At 39.0% G+C, this 24,367-nt stretch overlaps 1 protein-coding gene across 2 annotated transcripts in view; it reads right to left on the reverse strand.

Annotated features, from left to right (window-relative positions):
- The window catches only part of LOC149564498 (proline-, glutamic acid/leucine-rich protein), a 200,349-nt gene that overhangs the window by 117,958 nt on the left and 58,024 nt on the right, over nucleotides 1-24,367 (reverse strand). For both annotated transcript variants that reach the window (XM_089818038.1, XM_089818040.1), the window contains exon 5: nucleotides 17,957-18,028. In XM_089818038.1, coding sequence (XP_089674164.1) covers nucleotides 17,957-18,028 — 72 coding nt within the window. The remainder of the gene's footprint in view (nucleotides 1-17,956; nucleotides 18,029-24,367) is intronic.

A 24,367-nucleotide genomic window follows, 5' to 3' on the forward strand; every position in this document is an offset into this window, starting at 1 on the left:
CAATAATACCTATACAAATATATTGCAGATATAAATCAAATTCAAATCAGAGTTAAAGGTGATAACTCCTACCTTCAGAACATTAAGAAGATTATCTTCAACAACTTAAAGGATATTATAGAAGTCTAAGATTTATTACAGAATTTGCAAAAACTTTACACTGGCAATGACATAAACAGGGCATATATATCCAATATCCTTAACTCCTCAATCTATTGTTGTCAACGAGCTGTTGCTTTTGTTTCCATGGTTGTCACCTCTTTGTGGAGCGCTTTATCTCAGAATTTGATTCATATTAATGTAGCGGATATTTAACGTTTTGCCTGAAATGCAGTCTTTTGAATGATTAGAAAATGAGATATCAATCCCTAGCATCCTTGTTCTGAATAGAAATATGTAAAAATATAACACAAATTTATTAGGATGGAGAGATTAGAAAGGATGCACTAATGGAGGCCCTAATTTAAAAATTAAGGTTCCATCAGTACCAAGGGTGCATAATGACATCATCCTAGATATTAAGGAACTACTCAGCATAGAAGGCCATCCATGGGCGAAGCACCCTTGTAAGGTTATTCCAAATCATGATAATATATTGTCTGCAAATGTCAAGTTTGACGTGCTCATTCAGCTCCCGCTAAGGCGGAAGCAGATGAGCAAGGGCGTCGAGAGAAAATTGAAAGGGGGAATGTGATCCATCATAATATGAATCGAACCAAGAAGGGCAGAGGCTTCGGCGAACCAACAGCGAGACCATTCTAACCTACAATCGCCTGGGAATAATATTAGGCCAAGTTGGAATATTTGTGACGACCCTCAAAAGATTTAGCGAAGCTCTGAAGCCAATGAAGACACCAAACCAAATAAAAAATAGTTCCCAATTTGAAATGATGAGCCCCAAACTCACCCAAAACAATACTGTGAGGTGTGGACTAATGGCATCCGATAATGCGCCGAAGAAAAAGGATTTGGACTCTCTCAACTAAAGCCCAGTCAGACTCCAAGAGGGACCCCATACAATAGAGCCATAGAGGATAGTCGGCCTAACCAAAGAATCTAGAAGGAGCATCTTAGTCGTAGTATCCTAAAAGTGGTGACGAAAACACTCTCTTAAGCATAACAAGGGAGCTAAGCCCCTTACTAACCCAAGGTTGCATTGTCAGTCTCCAACTGAAACGAGGTCCAAAGAACTTAACCCCCAAGTAAGTATATGAAGATGTGATCTCAATCTCAACAACCTGGCAGTAAAAATGGACATGTAAGGTCTTCAAACAATTGAAGACCATAACCCGAGTCTTACCCAGGATCACCACTAACTGTCATGTGTTGCATAAGGAGGCTAACCCGTCCAAAAGTTGTTGAAGCCCGTTGGGGGACGAAGCTGGTAGAACCACATCATCTGCAAATAAAAGAATGGAGATCAGAACCAAGTGTAAGTAGCCGCCATCACCAGGGAGAGAGAAATCCTGAAGGAAGACCTCAAGCTCGTCAACATAGATATCGAAAAGAGTGGGAGAGAGAGGGTAGCCTTGCTTCACCCTGATGGTGCTCTGAATAGGATCCGAAAATCCCTATGGAAACCTGAATCTACCCACAACACTTGTATAACCTCATAATAACCTTCAACAGAATCTCAGAAATCCCAATGGGCCTAAGTCTCTGGAAGAAAGTAGTCTGAGGAACAAAATCAAAGGCTTTGGGAAAGTCTACAAAGAAACAATAAACTTTCCTTGAGCGTCAACGAGCCTCCTCAATGATGACTCGTAGAGTCAAAATTTGGTCCATGGTCTGAAAATGTGTACGAAAGTTGGTCTGACCTCTAGCCCGACAATGTCAATGATCAAGCTACCTGGATAAGATAGCGTTCAACGTAGTGGCGTAGAGTTTGGCAAAAGTTTTCCCAACCATGATGGTCTTAAAATTGTCAAGGTCAAAGACTAGCCTAGACATGTGAACTGATATATAATATGTTGTGACCAAGAGTCGAGGAAGCCAGCGCAAACCACTCTATTAAAGAGCATTGTTAGAAAAGAGCCCAGGTTTGAAATACCAAGCTTGAAAAGCATTGCTTGGAACCCTTCCTCATCTAGTGTCCTACTACCATTCATGAATCTAACTCCCTCGTTGATGCTAGAGGAAGAGAAGAGGTAGCAACGAGGACAAGCAGTGAGATGAAGAGGGGGTTAGTCGAGGATATCATAAAGAGTGGAGGTGTGAGAAGCGAGGGAGCTGTGATCCAAAGTGGAGGATCGAGAGGAGTGGCAAGGAAACATGGTGCACCTAAAGAGCTTCAGAGACTAAGAGAGAGGCACAAAAGGATCTACAATGCAACAAAGTGAACTTTTGCTTCCTATGGCGAAGAAAGCGGCAGTAGGTGAGCCTCAACTAGGTGAAAGAGGGAGAAGGCGTGGAGAAAACTAAGCAAATCAATGCTAAAAGGATTTATAATCCTCATCAAACCAATAGTTCATGGGGCAAGAACTGCGTTTGGAGCTGCAAGTGAGGGAGGAGGTGCGGTGGGGGGTAGAGAGAAGGGCGGACTCCCACAAAGAGGATGCAAGTGAGCCAAACACAGAGGTAACATCCCCAGAATCGGCAAACCAATCCTAAGGGAGAAGTCATCTAAGGTGGTGGACAAAGAGGTCATTATCATTATCAATGAAGCAAAAGGAAGTGTGGATGAGGGGAGGGCAGAGGCCACCAAACAAAGGGGGGCCAGGGAGGACGAACGAGCGAGAGGAAGGGAAGAGAAAGAGAGGCCTGAAAAGTGATGCTAATGAGGGCATGATCGGACATAGGAAGGCGAGAAATGGTGAAGCGACTGACGAAGGCGATGGAGGAGGCACCAAAAAGAACATAGTCCAAAATACTTACACCGCCACAATGTGGCGAACAAGTGAAGAGCCCAGAACTAGGGAAGAAGGAAAGCCCATTCAGGATCACAAAGTCTGAGAACTTACATAACTACAGCAGATGACGGACATATCGAGTGAAGGTCACTGACTATCCCCGAGGAAATGTTGTAAACCCACAATATCCAGGTCAGAAGCAGTCATACATATGGGATCAGATCTATAATTGTCGAGGGAGTCTAAAGGTCTCTAGTCCATGTATTAAAATCTCCCAAATGATGATGTAGCCCCTGGCTGAGAAACAAATAATGTGCACAAGAACATCCTCATAAGGGTCCCCTCCCTCTGTGTTGTAAACTACATAGTAGGAAGAAGCTAGCGGGAAATAACAAGAAGGTAGATATCTATGTAAAGTGAAGTTGCCTGATCAATACGAATCCACATGAACTGGCATAGTTGTCAAAGTAAGTCGTAGAAGTAGTGTTGAAAAGGCGATCTCTAATTAAATAGGCAATCCCACCAAACCCCCTGACGCCACCAGAACATTTGAACTCATCTTTAAAAGAAGAAAGCCACTAATAGTCGATAACTCCCAGAAGAGGACGCATGGGGTTCTCATGTCTCTTCATAACAAAAAGGTCAGCTGATCCAACAACATCATTAAGTAAGCCAGGCAAGGACCACAAAGTATCGTTGCCATTCCAACAGTTGAGGCACACGGAGCCAACAAGAGCCTCACCTACACCCAACTACCTTTGTGCCCATCATTTGGCCTTAGAGGCTAACCTTGACTCCCAACCTGTAGGAAAAGCGTCCCGAATCACCGCCTTGAGGTTTTTGATCACCGCCCATTTACCCTCATCACGTTACCATAACAAGAGCCTGACCTTGCTTAAGTTCTCCCACTTGTGATCTGGTAAGATCCTCATCAAGATAATCTTAGCATGGAGTAGGAAGAGCTTCCACTTCGCTCTAACAATCCAAAGGCGGTCAGCTAGTGAGAGAAACCGGATAAAGAGGGTGTTGTCATGCCTGATCTAAGCACAATCTAGTGTGATGTTAGTTGTCATGTCCCATTTCTAGAGTGGACATCAGAGACAATAGAGTTGGCCTATCATTAGAGTCTCGTAGGCTGGCAGTGGTGTTTAGAGACTCAGTCAGGGTATACAGTGTTTGGATCTGGAGTTTCAGGCAGCAAGAGGGTAATTGAGAGCAGTTCCTAATTGTAGGAGGAGTTTCCTACATTTTAGGAGGTGGAGATGGGTTATAGTCTTGAGTTTCTACGAGATCATTCTATGGTTTCAACTTCAGGAGATTCGAAGACGTTCCTATTTTTTAGGAGTATACCTAATTTTGAGGGATGAGACTGTCAGTTATTTCAGATTATCCGGCATCAATCACAGGAGGTGACGAGTTCAATTTCACCTTGTAGAGGTGTTTTGGCTATCAGTTTGCTTTTTGAGAAATATTTTAATATATTTAAATATTCTCCTAAGTTAGCATCTTAATAATTTAAATAAAGCTAAGTTATAGCCATTTTGGAGTAATCAGGGGTTTTTTGGCCTCATCTGGGTGAATATCCCTTGGTGTAATAACTCATTGGAAAGGTCTTGAACTTTTCTAGATATTTCTCTTTTCACTCAAAGCATTTTGGTGAACGGATTTCTTTCTATTGGGAAAAAGGTCATTTTCTGGATACTTGACCACTTTAAAAATGAGAAATATATTATTTTATAACCCAACGCCACATGGGGACACTTTTAGAGTTCAAGCTAAGTTTGGTGCGTTATAAGGAGGTAAAGACAAAGTTCGAAGGTATTATTGACATATTACATCTTGGATTTGTGATTTGGGCTTTGATTGAGCTTTCAACACTTGGGACACCAACCCCACTTGATTTGCCTATTTGAGACGTAGCCCCGAAAACAGTGGTTTGGATTTGTTGCAGTCAGAAGCATCTTGGAGATTGTGCATTGTTTCTTCTGGAGAATGCAGTATTGAGTCAGAGTTTTAGCTGTGGTTTGGGTATTCTATCCACGTGTGGGCACTTTGCAGATGTACAACAGCACCTCGCAGCCATATTTGCAGCTGTACGGCAGCACCTAGCAGCCATATTCCTTCCCACGTGATTGGAACAGCTTTTCAAATCATGAGGCAACATTTATTTCAAATGGAGGTAATGATGTTGATGATGGTATTCAACTTAAGAATGGGATGACAAGTTTAGTATGCAGGCAATCTGATTTTGAATCTCATAGAAGCCAAGTTGAAGACTTCTTTGAGCCACTTCTATCTAAGCATGTGAAGAATCAAGATGGGGTGTTGTTTGATGATTGGAATGGAAGCATGGAGGAGGCTCCCACAACTCTGATTTGGGGCAGCGATAGCTTACACCCTCTTTGTAATATGGTAACTCTTTCACTTGGGAATAGTCATGAAGGCCCATATGCAAGTGGTGGCCATGAGGCTTTCTATGATAATACACTTAAAGGGGTCAAAAATATAACTAGAACACATCATAATAATTCTGAAGTTCATAACAGCAGTGATGCAACTTCGTTACCTCAAGATGTGGCATCCTTTGGTCAAGAAGAGAACAATGATTTGTATTCTATATTTGAGGGACACATGGTGCAAGCATGGGATGTGATGATGGGAATGGTACAAGTCATCATAAGCCTGATTTTGTGTACTTTGGGTTAGATGATGTAAAACATTGTCAAAGATTGAATAAATATTGGTTAGATAGAGCTATGCAAGCAAAGATACTTGCAGCCCAAGCAAGACAACGTCTCCAAAGAGTCAAAGAATGCCATAAGCAAATAGATGATGCAAGAAAACAAAGGGAATCATCCATTAGAACTTTAATTCTTCCAACAGAAGAAGAGGCCAGTGTTGATTTGGATGGAACAACAAGTAATACAAAGGGTCAGGACTATTTTGGTGAGTTTGCACAAGAGAGTAATCCGGACGTAGGTATTTCAGAGGCATTGGCTGATGAGACTTCATGTCATGATGAGTCTACTTTCTTAGACCATACCCTAGAAATCAGAGTAGTGTGTACTCATAGTGACATTGAATCCCAAGATCGTGATTTGGTCGTATGTGCAGACACATGGGGAGCTAATGAGGGTGAGCATAGTGTGGTGACAACAGTTTCATCATTGATAGAGGAGGTGGTCTCAGAGGTACAAAGTTGCAATACTATAAATGAGGATACATGCATTAGTGAATGCATACTGGATACTCCTTAGAGCGATGTACATGACTCTGACACAGTATTCTACCATAGCACAGATTTAGAGGTAGTACACATGCCTGAGAACTATCATTTTCAGACTCCTCATCACTTGATTAGACAACTCAGGGTTGATGACAGGAGGGTAAACATAGTGGCTGAGCACTTTGATGTCACTCGACAGATGTTATCTACACTCAGTTGGAGTGCTCTTATGACTGATGAGCAGGATAGTGGGGGATTTTCCATGGCAGATTTTCATGCTCTTCATAAGGCTATGGGGATACTGAAGTAGAACTTACACTATCCATGTTGCGATAGTGCACTCCCATCTTCAGAGGATAGAGTTATTGACTAAAGGCACCTGACTCAGCAATCTGGGAGGATTGGTTGGTGGGACCAGCAAACGATCCAGCATTATGTCAAGCAGTTTCCGACATGGGTTATCACATCTATATCACAGAGACTTCATCCGGGATCATGGTTACAGGATGATGTAGGTATTAGCAAACATGATGCTTTGGATGATTATTACTTTCGTGGTGGTATCACAGTGGTTGCGAAGAGATATGGCATGATAGACATTTCCAATTATCCCTGTTTATACCTGATGGATGGGTGCTGGTTCAGATGGTGTTGGAATCTGAGTGTTGTTTTGTTCGACGCCTTGTCCCACAGGGATTCCAGTATGTTACCACCTTGGTTGTGGGAACACTCTCATCCAATGTGGAATCTTGGTATTATCCTATGCAATGCATTTGATTGGGCGATCCTTGATGTGTTGCTTCATTTCACACACCCAGGAGTGTATATCAAAGTGGCGCAACAGGAGTTTGTTTATTGCTTGTGGACAAGCAATCTTCGGGAAGGGAGGATTGTCAAGTCCCCTTTCTAGAGTGGACATCAGAGACGATAGAGTTGGCCTATCATTAAAGTCTCGAAGGCTAGCAGTGGTGTTTAGAGACTCAGTCAGGGTATACAGTGTTTGGATCTGGAGTTTTTGACAGTAGGAGGGCAGTTGAGAGTAGTTCCTTAATTGTAGGAGGAGTTTCCTACATTTTTAGGAGGTGGAGATGGGTTATAGTCTTCAGTCTCTACGAGATCATTCTATGGTTTCAATTTCAGGGGATTCGGAGACGTTCCTATTTTTTAGGAGTATCCCTAATTTTGAGGGATGAGACTGTCAGTTATTTCAGATTATCCGGCATCAATCACAGGAGGTGACGAGTTCAGTTTCACCTTGTAGAGGTGTTTTGGCTATCAGTTCGCTATTTGAGAAATATTTTAATATATTTAAATATTCTCCTAAGTTAGAATCTTAATAATTTAAATAAGGCTAAGTTACAACCATTTTGGAGTAATGAGGGGTTTTTTGGCCTCATCTGGGTGAATATCTCTTGGTGTAATAGCTCATTGGAAAACTCTTGAACTTTTCTAAATATTTCTCTTTTGACTTAGAGCATTTTGGTAAACGGATTTTTTTCTATTGGGAAAAAGGTCATTTTCTAGATACTTGACCACTTAAAAAATGAGAAATATATTATTTTATAACCCAACGCTACATGGGGACACTTTTAGGGTTCGAGCTAAGTTTGGTGGGTTATAAAGAGGTAACAACAAAGTTCGAAGACATTATTGACATATTACATCTTGGATTTGTGATTTGGGCTCTGATTGAGCTTTTAGCACTTGGGACACCAACCCCACTTGCTTTGCCTGTTTGGGGCGTAGCCCCCAAAACAGTGGTTTGGATTTGTTGCAGTCAAAAGCATCTTGGAGATTGTGCATTGCTTCTTTTGGAGAACGCAATATTGAATCAAAGTTTTAGCTGGGGTTTGGGTATTCTATCCACGTGTGGGCACTTTGCAGCTATACAGCAGCCCTTGGCAGCCATATTCCTTCCCACGTGCAGCAATAGAGAGCTAGAACCTCGCCGTAGCTTCCTTCTGGGCTCGTATTTCTCCTTCACACCTTCAGGTTGGGTTTATCCATGGTTGTAATTATCTAGATATTATTGTAAATCTTCATCTGGTTACTAATTATAGGTTTTATATTAAAAAATCTGCTTGAAGTGAAATTGCTTTGATTGTATTTGGAATATATTTTTGGAACTGGTTCATGTTATTGTACTTCTATTATTACTATTGAAAAATCATCAAAAACATAAAACAATCAAACTCTTCTGCAACTTTCGTCTTGTTCTGCAAGAAAATTTTAATAAACAGGAAAAACAAATTTTTAAAAAAATAAAATTACAGCAGATCAGCAAAAGAGATCCATCAGGGATCTTTCAACATGTTGTCATGCATGATCTAAGCACAATCTAGTGTGATGTTAGTGATATCTAGTCGGTCTTTAAGAAAGGAGTAAGCCGCTACAAGAGGCTTGGATGAGGGAGGAGGGAGACCACGGACCCTCAAGTTTAGCTCATAGGCCCACCTGACCCTTTCATCTGCCATCTTAGTTTGGACCAGCTTCTCCACCCCGAATAGAGAAGCGGAATTGGGTTGTTAAAAATAGATGCCCATGATATCAACTGCTGTTTTGTTTCGGTCTATGGGGAACACTGTTTGATCAAGTTCAGATTATTTCTCCTTCAGGACGAGGATATCAGACAGTTTCAACTTGTTGTTCGCTTGAGTTCTGAGGCCAGCAATGGCCGAAATGGTTGTATTCAGTTTGTAAGTAAATCTGAGTTCTATTGCAAATGACAGTAAAACTGTTTCTTTAAATTAGTCAGCTTTTCAAAGAGAGAAAACACAGTCTCATGTAGGTTGAGTTTGTTGTTTTCCAGCTTTCTGATCTGGTCCATCATCCTCTGATAGGTCTCAGGAGTTGAATCCCAACTAGAATTCCTAAGACTAGTAGGGGCCCTGCATCTGCACACAATACTGCCATTATTATGCAGGGTGATAAATTTGAAACTACCGCCCTATAGTTGAGAGTAGGGACCCGGCACTACAGCTATAATATCATTCCCCACCCTTCTTTCTATAGTTGTTTTGTCCGATAAACAACACAATTAACCATTGTTCAATGATTTTGTCATTCAATATCATGTTCTTTTGTGTGTACTTTCATCGGCGCCACTATATTTATTTCATACTCAAGCATGTGTATAGTGTCTTTTGAGTTTTGCATCATATTAGATACAACTGAAGAACATGCATTGTTTTTGTATACAACTATATATATATAAGTCTTTTATGCATCTTCATAGTGTATAGGCATATACATTTGTCCTTTAAATCTTTTAAGAAAAACCTCATTGCCTCTTTATCTACTTGCATGAAGATCTTATGTCTCAGGCTTTGACATCAATGACAACAATTCCATCACGAAGATGCAACCACACAACAACGCCACCGCAAACACAGACATGGGTTGAACACCTAGCTTGTGCGTAGATCACGCGATCACAGGGAGGCATGGTTGCAGGGAATCATAGTCACAAGAAGAGGCATGGTCACAAGGAAGTTTGTAACAATGACGACAAAGTGTCAAATTGTGGAAGTTGTTGCTAGCTATAGGAAGTCATTAGGGCAATGTTAAGACAACTATTACTTTAGAAGATCTAGACTGTCAATGACATGTTCTTTTGGTTGTCCAAGTTTTATTTGTGGGTATCTTAGGATGTGTGAAAATCACCTTATTAGGTGTAAGAACCCCTACAAGCTCAACTCTAAAGACTGAATTATGACCTTTCGACATTTCGTCACACAATTGACATGCAATATCAAAGTTCTGACTTCTGAGTGTATTTGGTTTGCTTCATTTGTACATAAATGATTTTTTCGCAATTACAAATGCATACAACTGCATAAAATTTCAAAAGTTGAATATACTATTCACTGGGAATTATATTTCACTAACACTATGCAATTCCTGCTACCAACTTAATTCAATCCTTTCCAAAGAAATATTTACAAATATGTATGCAATGCAGATTCTATATATTTGAAACTAATTATGGAGAACCTGGAATGAATCGCATGCACATGAAACGCTTTCGCATTTATCATGCAGCCTTATGAAAGTGATTACAAATTGTTTCTACAGCTATCAGACTTAGATGAGAAGGCACCAGCAGCAAAATTGCCTCCTCAATGTCAAACGTTGCCCAATAAACCTCAAATGCAGCCTCTAGGAACTTCGCTGCTGCCTGTAGTTGTAATTGGTCACTCTCACAAACCCAAATGCTTAACTCCGGCAGTCTTCTGCCATTCAATATAACTTGCAGCCAGCAATAACATCAAAACACATATCCTAACAATGCTGCGATCTGCAATAGCAAATCATTTCCAACTCTGAAACATTCTCTATAGTAAAACATTGAATACCTTCAATTAATTGGATCACAATTTTAAACACAAATGTATGGCTCTAAATGATGCCACCTCTAGGCATAATTTCACTAGATAGTTTCACCAATTCAAAATGCAAAAACACTTGAGAAATCTTCTATTTCCCAATTACTGAAACCCTTGGTTCCAAACTCACACACACAAATTCACCAAATAACAATGTTCAACAGAATGAAGTTTGATTCTCATTTTGAGGCTTTTATAATTTCTCTAGTGCAAATCAAACTTCCAGCTTCAACTACACACTTCTCATAGCTTCATGCACATCTTTGATAATGGCATTTAAAATAATAATATTCAATTCCTCAATCCTCATAAATTGGCACTAACATATAAATTAATATTATAACCATTAATGGTACTTTTATATTTGGACATTAAAACATATTATTAATGAAGTACGACTTTATTAATAATAAAATAATCATGAAGTCAAGCTATAAAAACTTTTCCGAGGGATAAACTACCAATCAAGATGTATAATGAAAATTCCAAATTGTAATATCCCTTTCCAGATATTTCACCAAAAACTATGATATATATGTGCAGATCTAAATCCGAACAATAAACCAATATTTGATACAAATTCCAGAACCTTAATCCGACTTGTAACCTGCAGATTTGCATACAAGGAAACTTAGAAAACTTTGTTTTATTTCACTAATATTCAAAAAGTACATAGATAACCAGGAATTAACACAAATGCATTACTATATTATACAACAGCAATACAATAACGTGCAACAATTCAAGTAATCCAATCTTATAAACAGAAATGACAATCAGATTGGCAATGTAGATGAAACCTATAAGAAGGCTAGCTTTGCGTCCAACCTTCAAATGCTTTTTCAAGGGTTTGCGTCCTAGAAGAAATAACCAGCAACTGTTTCCAACTCCCAGATTAATATTTGTTTTGAGTATTATATTCTTCCTTACTTCCCATGTGGAGCTGTTTGTACCTTTATTACTTTTCCCAATGTGATGCACGCTCTTTTAAGCAATGTGGGATAAAGCACCTTTTTTGTCCTTTAGTCACTTAAGTGAACATAGTACCTTTTTAAAATAAAGTGACAAGTTAAATGAACTTTAAAAGTCACTTACTTAGTAAACCATATAATCATCCGGCATTAAAATAATTGACCAAATGAACTCAGACAAGCAAGTGCAATAGCTCGTCGAAAAGCTCTCGACAAGACACTTCCAAACCAACACTGAGGTACCGAAAATACTGTGATCTATTTACTTACTAAAAATAGTAAGCATCCAGACAACCTGCCAAAACTGCTCTGATGGGTCTAAAACTGGAAATGTCTAGGCCAAATCTTGAACTGAACCTCGTAAAGAACCTTTTCACCCCTGAAACCTAGGCGAAGTGAGCTGGCAACACAAAAATATAATGTCCTAGAAAAAGGGAACATTACAAAGCCTCCCTTCTCAAAGATTGCTTGCCCTCAAGCAATCCGCTCATACCTGCAAAAACCAAATGTCAGGATCCCGTACTCGCCTCGAAAATGATGTTCTACTCCTCAACCGACATATCCCGGTATGCATCTTCCCAAATCCGGAATGGTGAAACAGTGCAATAGGAATCAATGTGCCGCATAACTGAATGTCAGGATCCCATGTCTCACCAAAAAGGGACACCAACTGCCATGTGTTGCTGTCATGTGTGCTAATACCTTTGTCAAAATGAATGCCTCACTCCATGAGTGACCCTACGAGTCTCTACTGTCAAGTGAAGATGGGAGCTCAACAAATACCAATATCCACCCCAAGATGATAGCAACCAAACTCCCCATCTAACCCCCTAATTAAAGGCAATACATAGAGATGCTCCACTTGGATCCCAAATGAGAACTTGTTTGCTCTCTGTGATACAACTGACTAGCTCCTGTAATACTTGTACCGCTGTACCACTCCTGTACTATTTGTACCAATGACACTAACAAATCTGGCCAATCTGACTCCACCACTATATCACCCTAGTGGAAACGGAGTAATCCTAATCTCTGCAACTCTGGTGTGTCAGAAGGCTGAAACACACAGATCATAATCTTGTGACTATGTAACAACACAGCATAATCCATCAGATGTAAGATACTATTAACACCTGGATCCACGATCACCCAATACATCGTGTCAAACCTATCGCCACTTGGATCCCAAAACAACCGAACCCCACATCCATTTGCCATATAGAGATAAAAACATCTAGGAGCGTCTATAACACAACATCTCTCTATAGCTCCCACTAAACTCCCATGGATGTGATAAGTAACCAAACCATCATGCCAATCGACACCATAGTCGTCCTGTAACAATGTACCCATAAGAAACCTTTGTGACATAGAAGTAGCAAACCATGTTAGATACATATCAACATGATGTATAACTGTCAGCTTTCCCTGCAAGTAATTCCCCACAAACAACTGAGTCAGACACTTGCAGCCACTAATCCCATCTTCCGAAGATGGTGAATACCCATCCCACAAAGGATGGTATAATTCTGGAACCAATCCACACCGATGCATCATCAAGTCTTCCGTGCTGGGTCAAAAGACAGATGCACTCCTCACTATGTATTCACGGTAAAATGCTCCAACCTCTATCAATGGCTCATCACTAAAAACACTTGAATCAAGCAGTTGATCCCTCTGACTCTAAAAATCAACAAGCCGGCATCCAAAATCAGCTGCATGGAATGAAGTGACAGATTTGCTTCCAGGAGATGGAAACAAATCAACATGAGAGCTATACTCCCAACTAGATGACACTCTGAGAACACCCTGTGTGGATGACGGAGTAGCGTCATGTACTACCACACAACTCTTAGGAGAGTCCACCATTGTCACACGAGCTACCAGTAAATTGTCTTGTATCAACTATCACAGCACTAACCTCAGGAGACCTCGATACAACTAGTGGTTCTCTAATCTTCTCCACCAAGGTACTCATCCCAGATGAAATTTTTGTAACTATATCTACGATAAATGTAACCACATCCCCACTACAACCCGTGGATATAAAATCCTTATCAACTGCCTCTGTATGTAACTGTACTATATCTACAGTTGGTGGAGATTGTGCCAAACTCAACTCCTTTGTAAGCTTCTCAATCTATAATTGTGACTCTTGAAGGGCCAACTGGGCACTCTACAACGCGTCCATAGTCACCTCAAGCTCATGAGTGAGCTTATCAACCTTCTCCTCGTTACCCTGCAATGCAACATAACAAATGCAATCCCACTCAAGAAGAAAATCTCTATCTGCAAGTAGTTGTAGGTAATTTTGTTTCATCATTCCAATCGCTTCTCGGAGTGCATGTATCTCTTCAAGGGAGAAAATACTATCACCATGCTCATCTGTCAAAGGAGTACTCCAACCATAGGTGGCCAACATTTGACGAGCAACATCAAAATACTTAATGGTTGTGGCAACCATCCTGTCATTAACCTTCAGTTGGCTTGCTAAATGATGATCCCCTTGTGATGAAACATTTCCACACAAATCTTCCAATTTGTCATCCACACTTTGATATGAGGCTGTATCAATGTCACTCACCATATGATCAGCAGCATCGTGTATGCTATCATCTAGGCACACCTCAATATCTAGGGTTCTGTTGCTATGCACCTCATAGGATGGCTCAATTGGCAAGGTAGAAGCTGCTGATATATCAGTATCTTCACGCACTTCCACTTCCGAGGTGACTGCGTGTCCATCCTCATCATGATCTTGGGATTCATTGTCATCAAATGAACTTTCCGATTCGTTTTCTAAGGTCTAATTTTTGCTCTTCAAAAGGTCAATTGTATGATGGTCACTAACTGCTGGGAACTCATCATAGAGGCTTCTCGATACTATAGAGACCTCTTGTTCCTCTTTCTCTTTGTTCTATGATGTAGTCCTCTTAACAATGGAAACCATACATCATGCCACTTTGTCTAGTTTTGCAAGGTCTGAAATCAATTCATTCATCCTTTTTTTATTTTCACTTAACCTTCTCCAACCTTGTTTAAGCTTCTCAGTATTCTTGTCCCACTACTTCTAGGTATTTGAAGTAAACATGATTAACTAACTGATTCAATGTCTAGTTCACTATAATAAACTTCACAAATTCTGACCCTATACTAATCTCACCTAAACTGATCAGAAGTCCCAGACAGGCATAGCTGACATTTCGTCAAACAGTTATCACACGAGGTAAAACTCTAGCTTGCAAAAACTAAATTTTGAACAATGCCCTTTGTTGTTTCTCAGGAAACAGAGTAGAAGGCATACTCTCGTAAAATGCAAGCTGAACTTGTTTTATTCTTCTACCAACTTCTTCAAAAGGTACTGTAAGAACTAGAGCTGAAGTCTTTGACACAACTTCAGTAGTCTTGGCTCTAATTGTTAACTCATTTTCAAGTAATGCAACAAATCTAGAAACAAGAGCAAGGTATCTCCAAAGCCGGGCTTTTATGATCTCCAATAAATGATGTCTCCAATGCTAGGTTGCTATGATCTGTAAAAGTCACATCTTGCAGAAGGTAGACACCTCCTAACGCCGAGCTGTGTCCACTCAGAATTGTTTGTATTCCACCTTGCGTCTGCTAACACTAAGTCAGTGTAATAAGCTTAACTGATTTTTAATGGCAGAGTTTTGAGATTTTTAGATGAATAATTTTATCAAACAGTTGGCACAAGATTTCTCATGGTACAAACACCGAATAGTACTGTAGAAGTTACTAGCAGATTTGGTAGAGATAAGAACGTATGGAATAAGCAAATATTTATTTATTCCCAACTGGTGTTCTCATATTTTCTTCAACATAACTACCATGTACAATATCCAAACTATCAACAAGTCATTGTCTACAATATGCAAAGTCACTCCCGTACAACATAAAAAATAAACATATATATGAATGAGTACAGTAGGGAACCTGGTGACCAAAGCCATGGCAGTAGCATCTACTAGTGTGTCCTTCTAATCAACTCAATGCCTTTGTCCCAATAGGGTGAACTCGATAGTTGTTACCTACCAAATCTCAACCTTATTCTCCAACGCAACCCGTGTATTCTAGACGTGACCGGTGGAAGGAAGGAACTGATTTGTATGCCGTGGGACAACCTGCCTTCCTTTATAAATTCACGTCGTCCTCAGCCTCATGACCCGCACTGTTCCTAATGCTGCTAACGCCCCCCTCGACTACACTACGGATGATGATTTCTGCATGAGAAAGACTTGTAAAAGGAGCCTATGTGCAAACCCATCGACCTCTGCCCTATCTCTCCTGGTCTGGCAGACTACGAATTACCCAGAACCCGTGAAGTTATCTCTTCCTGCGACTTCCAACATGAATGGGGTCTGACGTGCATAGAAGATGCCAAGAGGATGTCTATGGTCTGAAAGGGTTTGGCACCATGTGACAACAATCAAGATTGCCCTCTCTGTGGTATTCTCCTAGTTATGCATAAAATATACACTTCTGTGACTGTTCTTCAAAACATGAGATTCGACTACAACTTGCTAAATGGTTCAATTGCAGCTTACCTCCAGACACTTAGATTTTGTAAGAACCTTCCTATTTGTCGATCTTTATGCCCAATCCTCTGCAATATTGAATGAAGGAAGATGGAGTAATGTCCAACTCCTTAGAATTTCCCAGACTTGAGGGGTTTTGTCCTCCAAGCTTAGACCAGTCACATCAAAGCAACCAGAACTAAAAAAAAATCTTTTCTTTTCATAAATTCTCATGTGTTGCGTGGTCCCAAATGATGGCAAGATTCATGTCTCTGATACCACTGTAATATCCCTTTCCGGATATTTCACCAAAAACTGTGATATATATTTGCAGATCTAAATCTGAACAGTAAACCAATATTTGATACAAATTCCAGAACCTTAATCTGACTTGTAACCCGTAGATTTGCATATAAGGAAACTCAAAAAACTTTGTTTTATTTCACCAATATTCAAAAAGTACATAGAGAACCAGGAATTAACACAAATAACCACAAATGCGTTACTGTATTATACAACAGCAATACAATAATGTGCAACAATTCAAGTAATCCAATCTTATAAACAGAAATGACAGTCAGATTGGCAATGTAAATGAAACCTGTAAGAAGGCTAGGTTTGCGTCCAACCTTCAAATGCTTCTTCGAGGATTTGCGTCCTAGAAAAAATAACTAGCAACTGTTTCCAGCTCCTAGATTAATATTTGTTTTGAATATTATATTCTTCCTTACTTCCCATGTGGAGTCAGTTGTACCTTTATTACTTTTCCCAATGTGATGCAGGCTCTTTTAAGCAATGTGGGATAAAGCACCTTTTTTGTCCTTTAGTCACTTAAGTGAACATAGTACCTTTTTAAAATAAAGTGACAAGTTAAATGAACTTTAAAAGTCACTTAGTCAGTAAACCATATAATCATCCAGCATTAAAATAACTGACCAAATGAACTCAGATAAGCATGCGCAATAGCTTGTCGAAAAGCTCTCGGCGAGACGCTTCCAAACCAACACTGAGGTACCGAAAATACTGTGATTTGTTTACTTACTAGAAATAGTAAGCATCTGGACAACCTGCCAAAACTACTCTGATGGGTCTAAAACTAGAAATGTTTAGGCCAAATCTTGAACTGAACCCCGTAAAGAACCTTTTCGCCCCAAAAACCTAGGCGAAGTGAGCCGGCAACACAGAAATACAATGTCCCAGAAAAAAGGAACATTAAACAAATAACTGAGTCCCCTGCTAAAAATAGCAACTGCACAAAACTAACTTGTTATAAATAGTAACTCTCTGAAAATGAGCTCTATCAACAATACCAAATCTCAATGCTGCCACCAAGTTTTTCAGGTGCCCTGCTAAAGATAGAAACCCTAGCTCCCCTGCAATAGACACTTACTATAAATAGTAAATGATCCAAACTACAATCTGAACAAAAGCAAACTTGAACATTCCTGACCTCTGGAATGGGAATAAACACCCTGCACTGCAAAATGGGACCCTCTAACCATCTAAGTTTGCCTACAATGGCCAATACCAGGCTAATCCATACAAACTTCAATGCTCACAAAAATAGGGAAATTACATCAGGTCCATTTGTGTTTTTGATTCTGGTTTTATGCCATTGAGTTATGTGTAGCTTATATGTATGACTTGCATATTTAATATGCCTTGCATGTGGAGCTTGAACTTATATACAGATGTACCTCAAAGTCCCAAACTTCCCAATTGTAACTTATTTGCAGATGTCTACATAGAGGCAGTGCATTCCACATATAAAACAATTAACTCATCTTGTATAGTGATATTCTTCTTTAGCGTCTCACCTCTACATATTGGTGTTCTTTCATATACTTGTAGAGTTTGTTTTTTATCAAATCATGACCCAGAATTTCCAAGTCTTGTTGTGGCTATAAATAGTAAAAATAATTCAAAACCCCCTCCAAAAGTATTACAAATAGAAAATTGCAAATAATTCTAAAGGGGAAGGGAGAATACATACATTGTCAAAATGTGACTGGAAAGAAGATGGAAAAGACTTCAAAACAGCACAAAATAAATCGGCAGCATTATTCTGCAGAGTCAAATGCCAAGGATGTCAATTCAGGGGAACATAACATTTGAAAATAACAATTCAATCTCAATGAATTCTGAAATCAGTATGCTTAAAATATTATATATATATATATATATACTGAAAATCAATGCATTAAAGTAACAGTACACAGAAGATTTTTGAAAGAAAAAATAGTTTGGAATGTTATGTTTTCTGGACAAGACTAGCAAAATATTTACTTAGGAGGAATAGAAAAAAATCATCACAAATACAAAAAAAATTATTTATTTACTTAGGAGAGATAGAAAAAAATCACCAAAAATACAAAAAAACTTATTTCATTTTATTTCAATAGAAGGTAAAGATGAATCTTCCTAATTTACAGCTAACAAGAATAGCCAAGAAAAAGGTTCATAAAAATTCATTTTTTGAAGTCAGAAGAAACATTGCTTAGATCAGCTATTGTTTGCGTGCTATTGTTCTGACTCTCCAAGTAGATTGCTAAAATCTCAGCTAGATTTTTTCCACTGCTACTTTTTCCTTGATAGAAAAGAACAGGCTCACCCTCAATCATTCGTAGAAACCCCCAACATCTACCTACATCAGGCTTCAGTCAGCTATACTGTTAAGGTTTAATTCATAAAATTCATCTAGTAGTATAATATTTTCTTAGAACAAACGTCAAACCAGTTTATTTTTAAGTATAATATTCAATAATCTGGAGACTTGTCAATAAATCACATTAGCAGGTTCAGAACTTCCTAAAGTTGATGCTCTGTATATCATACCAGTCCTACTAACCTGTGCTCTGATGTGACATATGTCACACAAACAGTGACCCTGTCATCACAAATTCAGGCGTTTGTTTTTGCTTTTTTTGTATTTTGACAAAATCAATGGCAAGTCCTTGAGCGTACCCATGCGTATACTCTACTGCTGCATCACCATTGTATACCTAAGCTAATTGTCACCCATGTTGTCACAATAGTGTTATAAATTCCAGCAGCATTAATAGTAAATTTAACAGAACTCAAACAAATAAACAGGACATACAGTAAGCAATTGACACAAAACACAAATGTTCAGCTGGGGAAAACCCTAATAAGTTGTAATATGCACACTTCTTATGTTAATCATTTATGAAGAAAGTGGTGTGCAGAATTTTTGTTTGATAATGGAAATGCAATTATATAATTCAAAAAATGATAATATCCAGGAATTGTGTTATTGTTATCAGGATTCAACTCTGTGTTTTTTGAGTCAAACATTCAACGAGTTTGACTGAAAAACTACACAGTTGAATCCTGATAAAATAAGGTAAATTTATTAATGTTCTACTTATCAATGGATGAGCTTCATAGGCTTTCTAATCGATGGTTCAAAAGGTACAACACTCACCAACAGTTTTGCAAATAGGATTGCAAGCAATGTGGGCTTAACCATGGAGAAAACTCTGTTGTTAAGTACGCTTGAGCTGGAATAGTACTGGGATGGGTGGCCTCCTGGGAAGTCTCAGTACTTCACCTCTGTCTGCATCACCTAGATGCAACAAGTGCTAAGTGTTCCATTCATTCTCATGAGAGATGGGTTCTTGTGAACCAACACTCATGAGTCATGGGTCAATGAGTTTAACTCAAAAAACTAAAGTTGAATCCTGTCATGTCCCCTCTTTAGCTCTGTCTAGCAGTGATATGAGAGTTGGCCTATTATGGAGTCTCGTAGGCTCGCAGTGGTGATCAAGGACTCAGTCAAGGTTTTCAGTGTCCGGATTTGGTATTTCAGGCAGTAGTAGATCAGTTGAGAGCAGTTCCTTGATTTTAAGAGGCAGTTCCTTGATTTTAGGAGAAGATTCCTACCTTTTAGGAGGTTGTGATGTTTTCCAGAGTTGAGGTTCTATGAGATCACCCCTGATTTCAATTTCAGGAGATTTGGGTGTGTTCCCTATTTTTTAGGAGTATCCCTAGATTTGAAGGTGAGAATACCAATTGGCCCAAGTTGTCCAACATCAATCATAGGCAGGTGACAAACTCAGCTTCATGTTTTGGAGGTGTTTGGGTTGTTCCTTGGCTACTTGGGAAATATTTTAATATATTTAAATATTTCCTAAGTTAGCATTTTAATAATTTAAATAAGGCTAAGTGTTTAGCCATTTTGGAATAATAAGGAGTTTTCTGACTCCAGTTGGATTGATTTGCCTATGTGTGATAGCTCCTTGGAAAGAGCTCAGTCTGTACTATTTGATTATCACTTGTTGGGACTTATTTGATGCTTGGAGCTATTTGTCATTAATAAACTAATGATTTTTCTCTATTTGGACGCCTTTATTGGGGAAATAATGTTATATTATAAAGTTCAAATGAAATCCACATTAGGGTTCTTTTAGGGTTTTATTTTCCTTGGAGAGGGGATATAAGGAGACGGTAACCTAAAGGTGAGTATCTTTTATCATTTTGTCAACCTATTTTGGACGCCATTGTTCTGGAAGAGCATTCCTCACCTAGGATGCAAACCCTAGTGCTGAGAGCAGATTTGTTGGGACGTAGCCCACCACAAGATCAAATTTGAAGGTTCTTATGCATACAGCTTGATCAAGGCAAGGGATCGATTTCTAGTATTGCAGTCACACTTTGCAGACAGTGGATTTTTATAGAAGGCGGCCACTTTGGTTCAGCGTGGCATTTCTTTATAGCAGCTCACGTGAGAAATTATGGAGCGTTTATTTGCAGCACACTAGAGTTGTTTATTTGTAGCAGCTTGGACTTTATTAATTGAACTTGTCTAACTGTAGTTGGTTCCCATTTTCAGCTAGCATCAACCTCGTTTGAAGCACATATGTATTGGTAGTATTCTGAATTAAATCAGACTCTGCTAGTACGGTTTTAGAATCATTTCCAGATTAGTATGTATTAATACATATAATTTCTCTCACTTCTATTTTATCAGTTACTGTTATTTATTCATTGTAATACCTATATTCTAAAAAATACAAAAAGAAACAACATTCTTCTACAACTTCTATCTAGCTCTATAAGATCAAAGAAAAATCTATAGGAAAATATAATTTATATAATTAAACATTATAGCAGCAGCAGAGCAAATATCCATTTGGGATATTTGAAATCCTAACAGAAAGATCACTGTTTGACTTGGTGTGGAAAATCCAGCAAACCAGCAAAGCTAAAAAAAAAACTCAGATGTAATTTCAGAACGGTACATTCAATATATCATGGAAATATGAACAACCTAGCTCAAGAAATTACCTTACAAATTCATTTCCAGCATATTCATTAAATCAGGCTCCAGCAATATAGAAGTCTGATTTGCCACTCAATCTGCAAACTAGCAATGAAGAAATGGATGCCATACTCCAGAGGAAACCTCCAAAGGCTGCTTAATGAATAGGAATGCTGATGCAAGACCAAAAACCTCCAAGTCACAAAACCTTGCCCCAAACCCTATCAGCCCCTTACCCAGCTCCCACATTCTTCCTAGGGCGGTACAGCCTGCTCAAATTGGCCTAACAAATCTACAACTCAATATTTCAACTCAGCCTGCCTCTGCAAACGATCTCTGAGAATGAGCAGCTATGAACTAAAGTAGAAGAATAAATCACAACACAACTAAAGCTCCAATGTGACTCCTAAATGCTATCTCTGAGAGGCTTGACATATTACTGGTATCTAATTATTGAGTTGGAGATAGTTGGGCCACCAGCTCAGACATCCTTGATTGGAAAGGTTCTAATCATTGGCCAATCGAACTTTCAGAAACCTCCATTAGAACTTCTAAAAATCCCTCCTTCAAATTCCAACTTGTGCGGCTTTGTGACTCTTCTCTACAAGGGTTTATTTCAGAGTGGTGGACTAGAGGGAAACCAATATTTTGAACTGCTACGTTCTCTTTTACCAAGAGACTTCAATTTCTTCAGTATATGCTGAAATGAGGGAACACACAATGTTTTGAAAATGTCTTTAGATCTAAGGAGGCTGCCTGATCTCATCCAAATGACATCACTCCCCAAATTTGAGATCGTGGCCTCACTAAGGAATCTCTATAATTAGAAGCAAAAGCTCTCTAACATCTGGAGGAATGGGAGCTGCCTGAAGCAATTTTCAAGAAGCAAGAGTCTCATATTGATTGGTTATGAGGAGAAGATAGAAAAGTTGCTTTCTTTCATAACTCTATAGAGGATAGTAGGCAAAGGAATCTCATTACTTCTCTCAGATTTTCTAAGGGGCATTAACTCTCATCTACTAGTAATCTCTAGAGAGGTTATTCATATTACAATAATAGATAAAGTCGTCTATTATTAGTTAATGGTTATCTATTGTAAATATCTTAAGCTTTAGTTTGCTTTCGTTTTTTGCTTTCTCTAGAATAGAATGTTTCTATTCTTTACGATCGTTTCCTAAGGAAACATCGTCTCATTCTTTTGTATATATTAACCTTTTGGTCTCTATTAATATCAAGCAAGCATTACCAATTACCTCGTAAATATGGTATCAAAGCTAATACTTCAAATTTTTTCAAAAATTCCATAATTTATTTTTTGAAATTATTTGCTTCAAAATTTTTCAGAATTATTTCTGTGATTTCTCAAAAAAAAACCCATCTAGGGTTTTCCCTTTTTTTGAAGAATTCATGTGTTCAATATCGTTTTTCTACTGCTAAAAATCAAAACACCAAAGGTTATCCTTTCTGCAACTCACAGGCTCCAAACTTGAGACTGGAACAGGGTTTGGCGTTTATTTTTTGGTGTATTACTACTGCAAATCGCGATTTCCTCCAATTCGCGACCTGCAAATCACATCCAATTTCCTATTGAAAAAAAGCAATTTCTTTGCTCGCGTCTAGTGTTCAGCTATTCCACGATTTTTTTGCTCATGTTGTAGATGTTGAGGCTCATTGTTTGGTGAAAAATCATGGCTTCCATGGACTTTTTCTAAGGTCACAGATTTTGCCAAATACAGCGTTTTGAGGGTGAAAAATCTCCTTCTCTATCTTAGTTTCATCCCCACTACCATCAAAGCCCTAACACCTGTATTCATATCAAAATCGGACAGTTTTGTGGACTGAAAACACCATTTTTTGCCATTTTGACCTCCATGGCCATCGATTGGATTTTTTGCCTGAAACTTCAATTTTTGCGGTTGGAAAAAAATTTTGATTACAGATTCTTGGTGGGCTTTTCAAGAGCTCAACTAGGTTGTCGTCCGTTTTTTCTGGGTGCCTCATTTTTCATGCCTCAATTTTCCAGCCAACGGATCCAAAAACTAACAGCAAATTCCTTCGAGGTTTTTCGAGCTCTCTTCTGGGTCTTCCATATTTTTGCCCCAAAAAACGTGTCTTCACAATTTTTCACAATTTTTCATTGAAAAACATGCCATGGCATCGCTAACAAATATTTTGCTCGAGCATAATTCCAAATTCAATGGTCACAATTATGGAACTTGGAAGTAGCATATCATCGCAATTTTTAACTATCGGAACACCAATCAACTTGCTCTAGGTGTTACAAAGCGTCTGACTTCTCCGGGTCTTGATCAAGATACATGGGATCTGAATAATCGAGAGGCAGTGATGCTTCTCAAATTATCCGTGGCTGATGATCAGCTTTTTCAAATTCCATCTAGCAAGACAGCTGCCAAAATCTGGACACATCTCAAAGGTCTTGAGACTTCTAATAAAAGTAGAGCCTTCTTTCTAAAAGACTATGTTTTCTATTGTCATGGATGAGCGCACCTCGCTCTAGGCACACCTAAATTGGATTCAGGAAATCCGTGATCAGTTACTTGCCATCGGTCGCAAGATGGAGAAAGAGGATATTGTGGTTATTACTCTTCGAAGTTTACCAAAATCCTACGAGCATTTTATCGAGACTCTCAACATCACATCTACTGGTGTTGATCTGAAGTTCACTGATCTCTACACACTTCTGCTTCAGCAAGATTGGTGGAAACAACGGTGCGATAGCAGCTCTAGTTCCACCTCCACAGAGCAAGCCTTTGCTGCGAAATCCTTTCAGAAGGATAAGGGCAAGTTTCAGCAACCATCTCAGCAGAAGTCTTTTGCTCCAACATCAGATGGTTCAGAAAGAAGAACATTCAATGCAACTACTACCACAAGTTTGGTCGCATGAAGGTTGAATGTCAGAAACGCTTAGCTGCACAGTCTGATCAGTCAAGTTTGCAACCCATAGCGAATAGTGCAGAGCACACTAAGCAGGCAAAATCTGCCTTTTACGCCTTCATGGCTAAAAGACCTACAGATCATGTGAAGTCGTCTACTTGGTACATTGATTCAGGTGCGTCTTGTCATTTCACTCACTACAGAGACTGGTTTACTAACTACCAACCT

The sequence above is a fragment of the Cupressus sempervirens genome, chromosome 3 (assembly GCF_028749045.1).
Source record: "Cupressus sempervirens isolate cs-2001-9-10 chromosome 3, ASM2874904v1, whole genome shotgun sequence".
Lineage (NCBI taxonomy): Eukaryota > Viridiplantae > Streptophyta > Pinopsida > Cupressales > Cupressaceae > Cupressus > Cupressus sempervirens.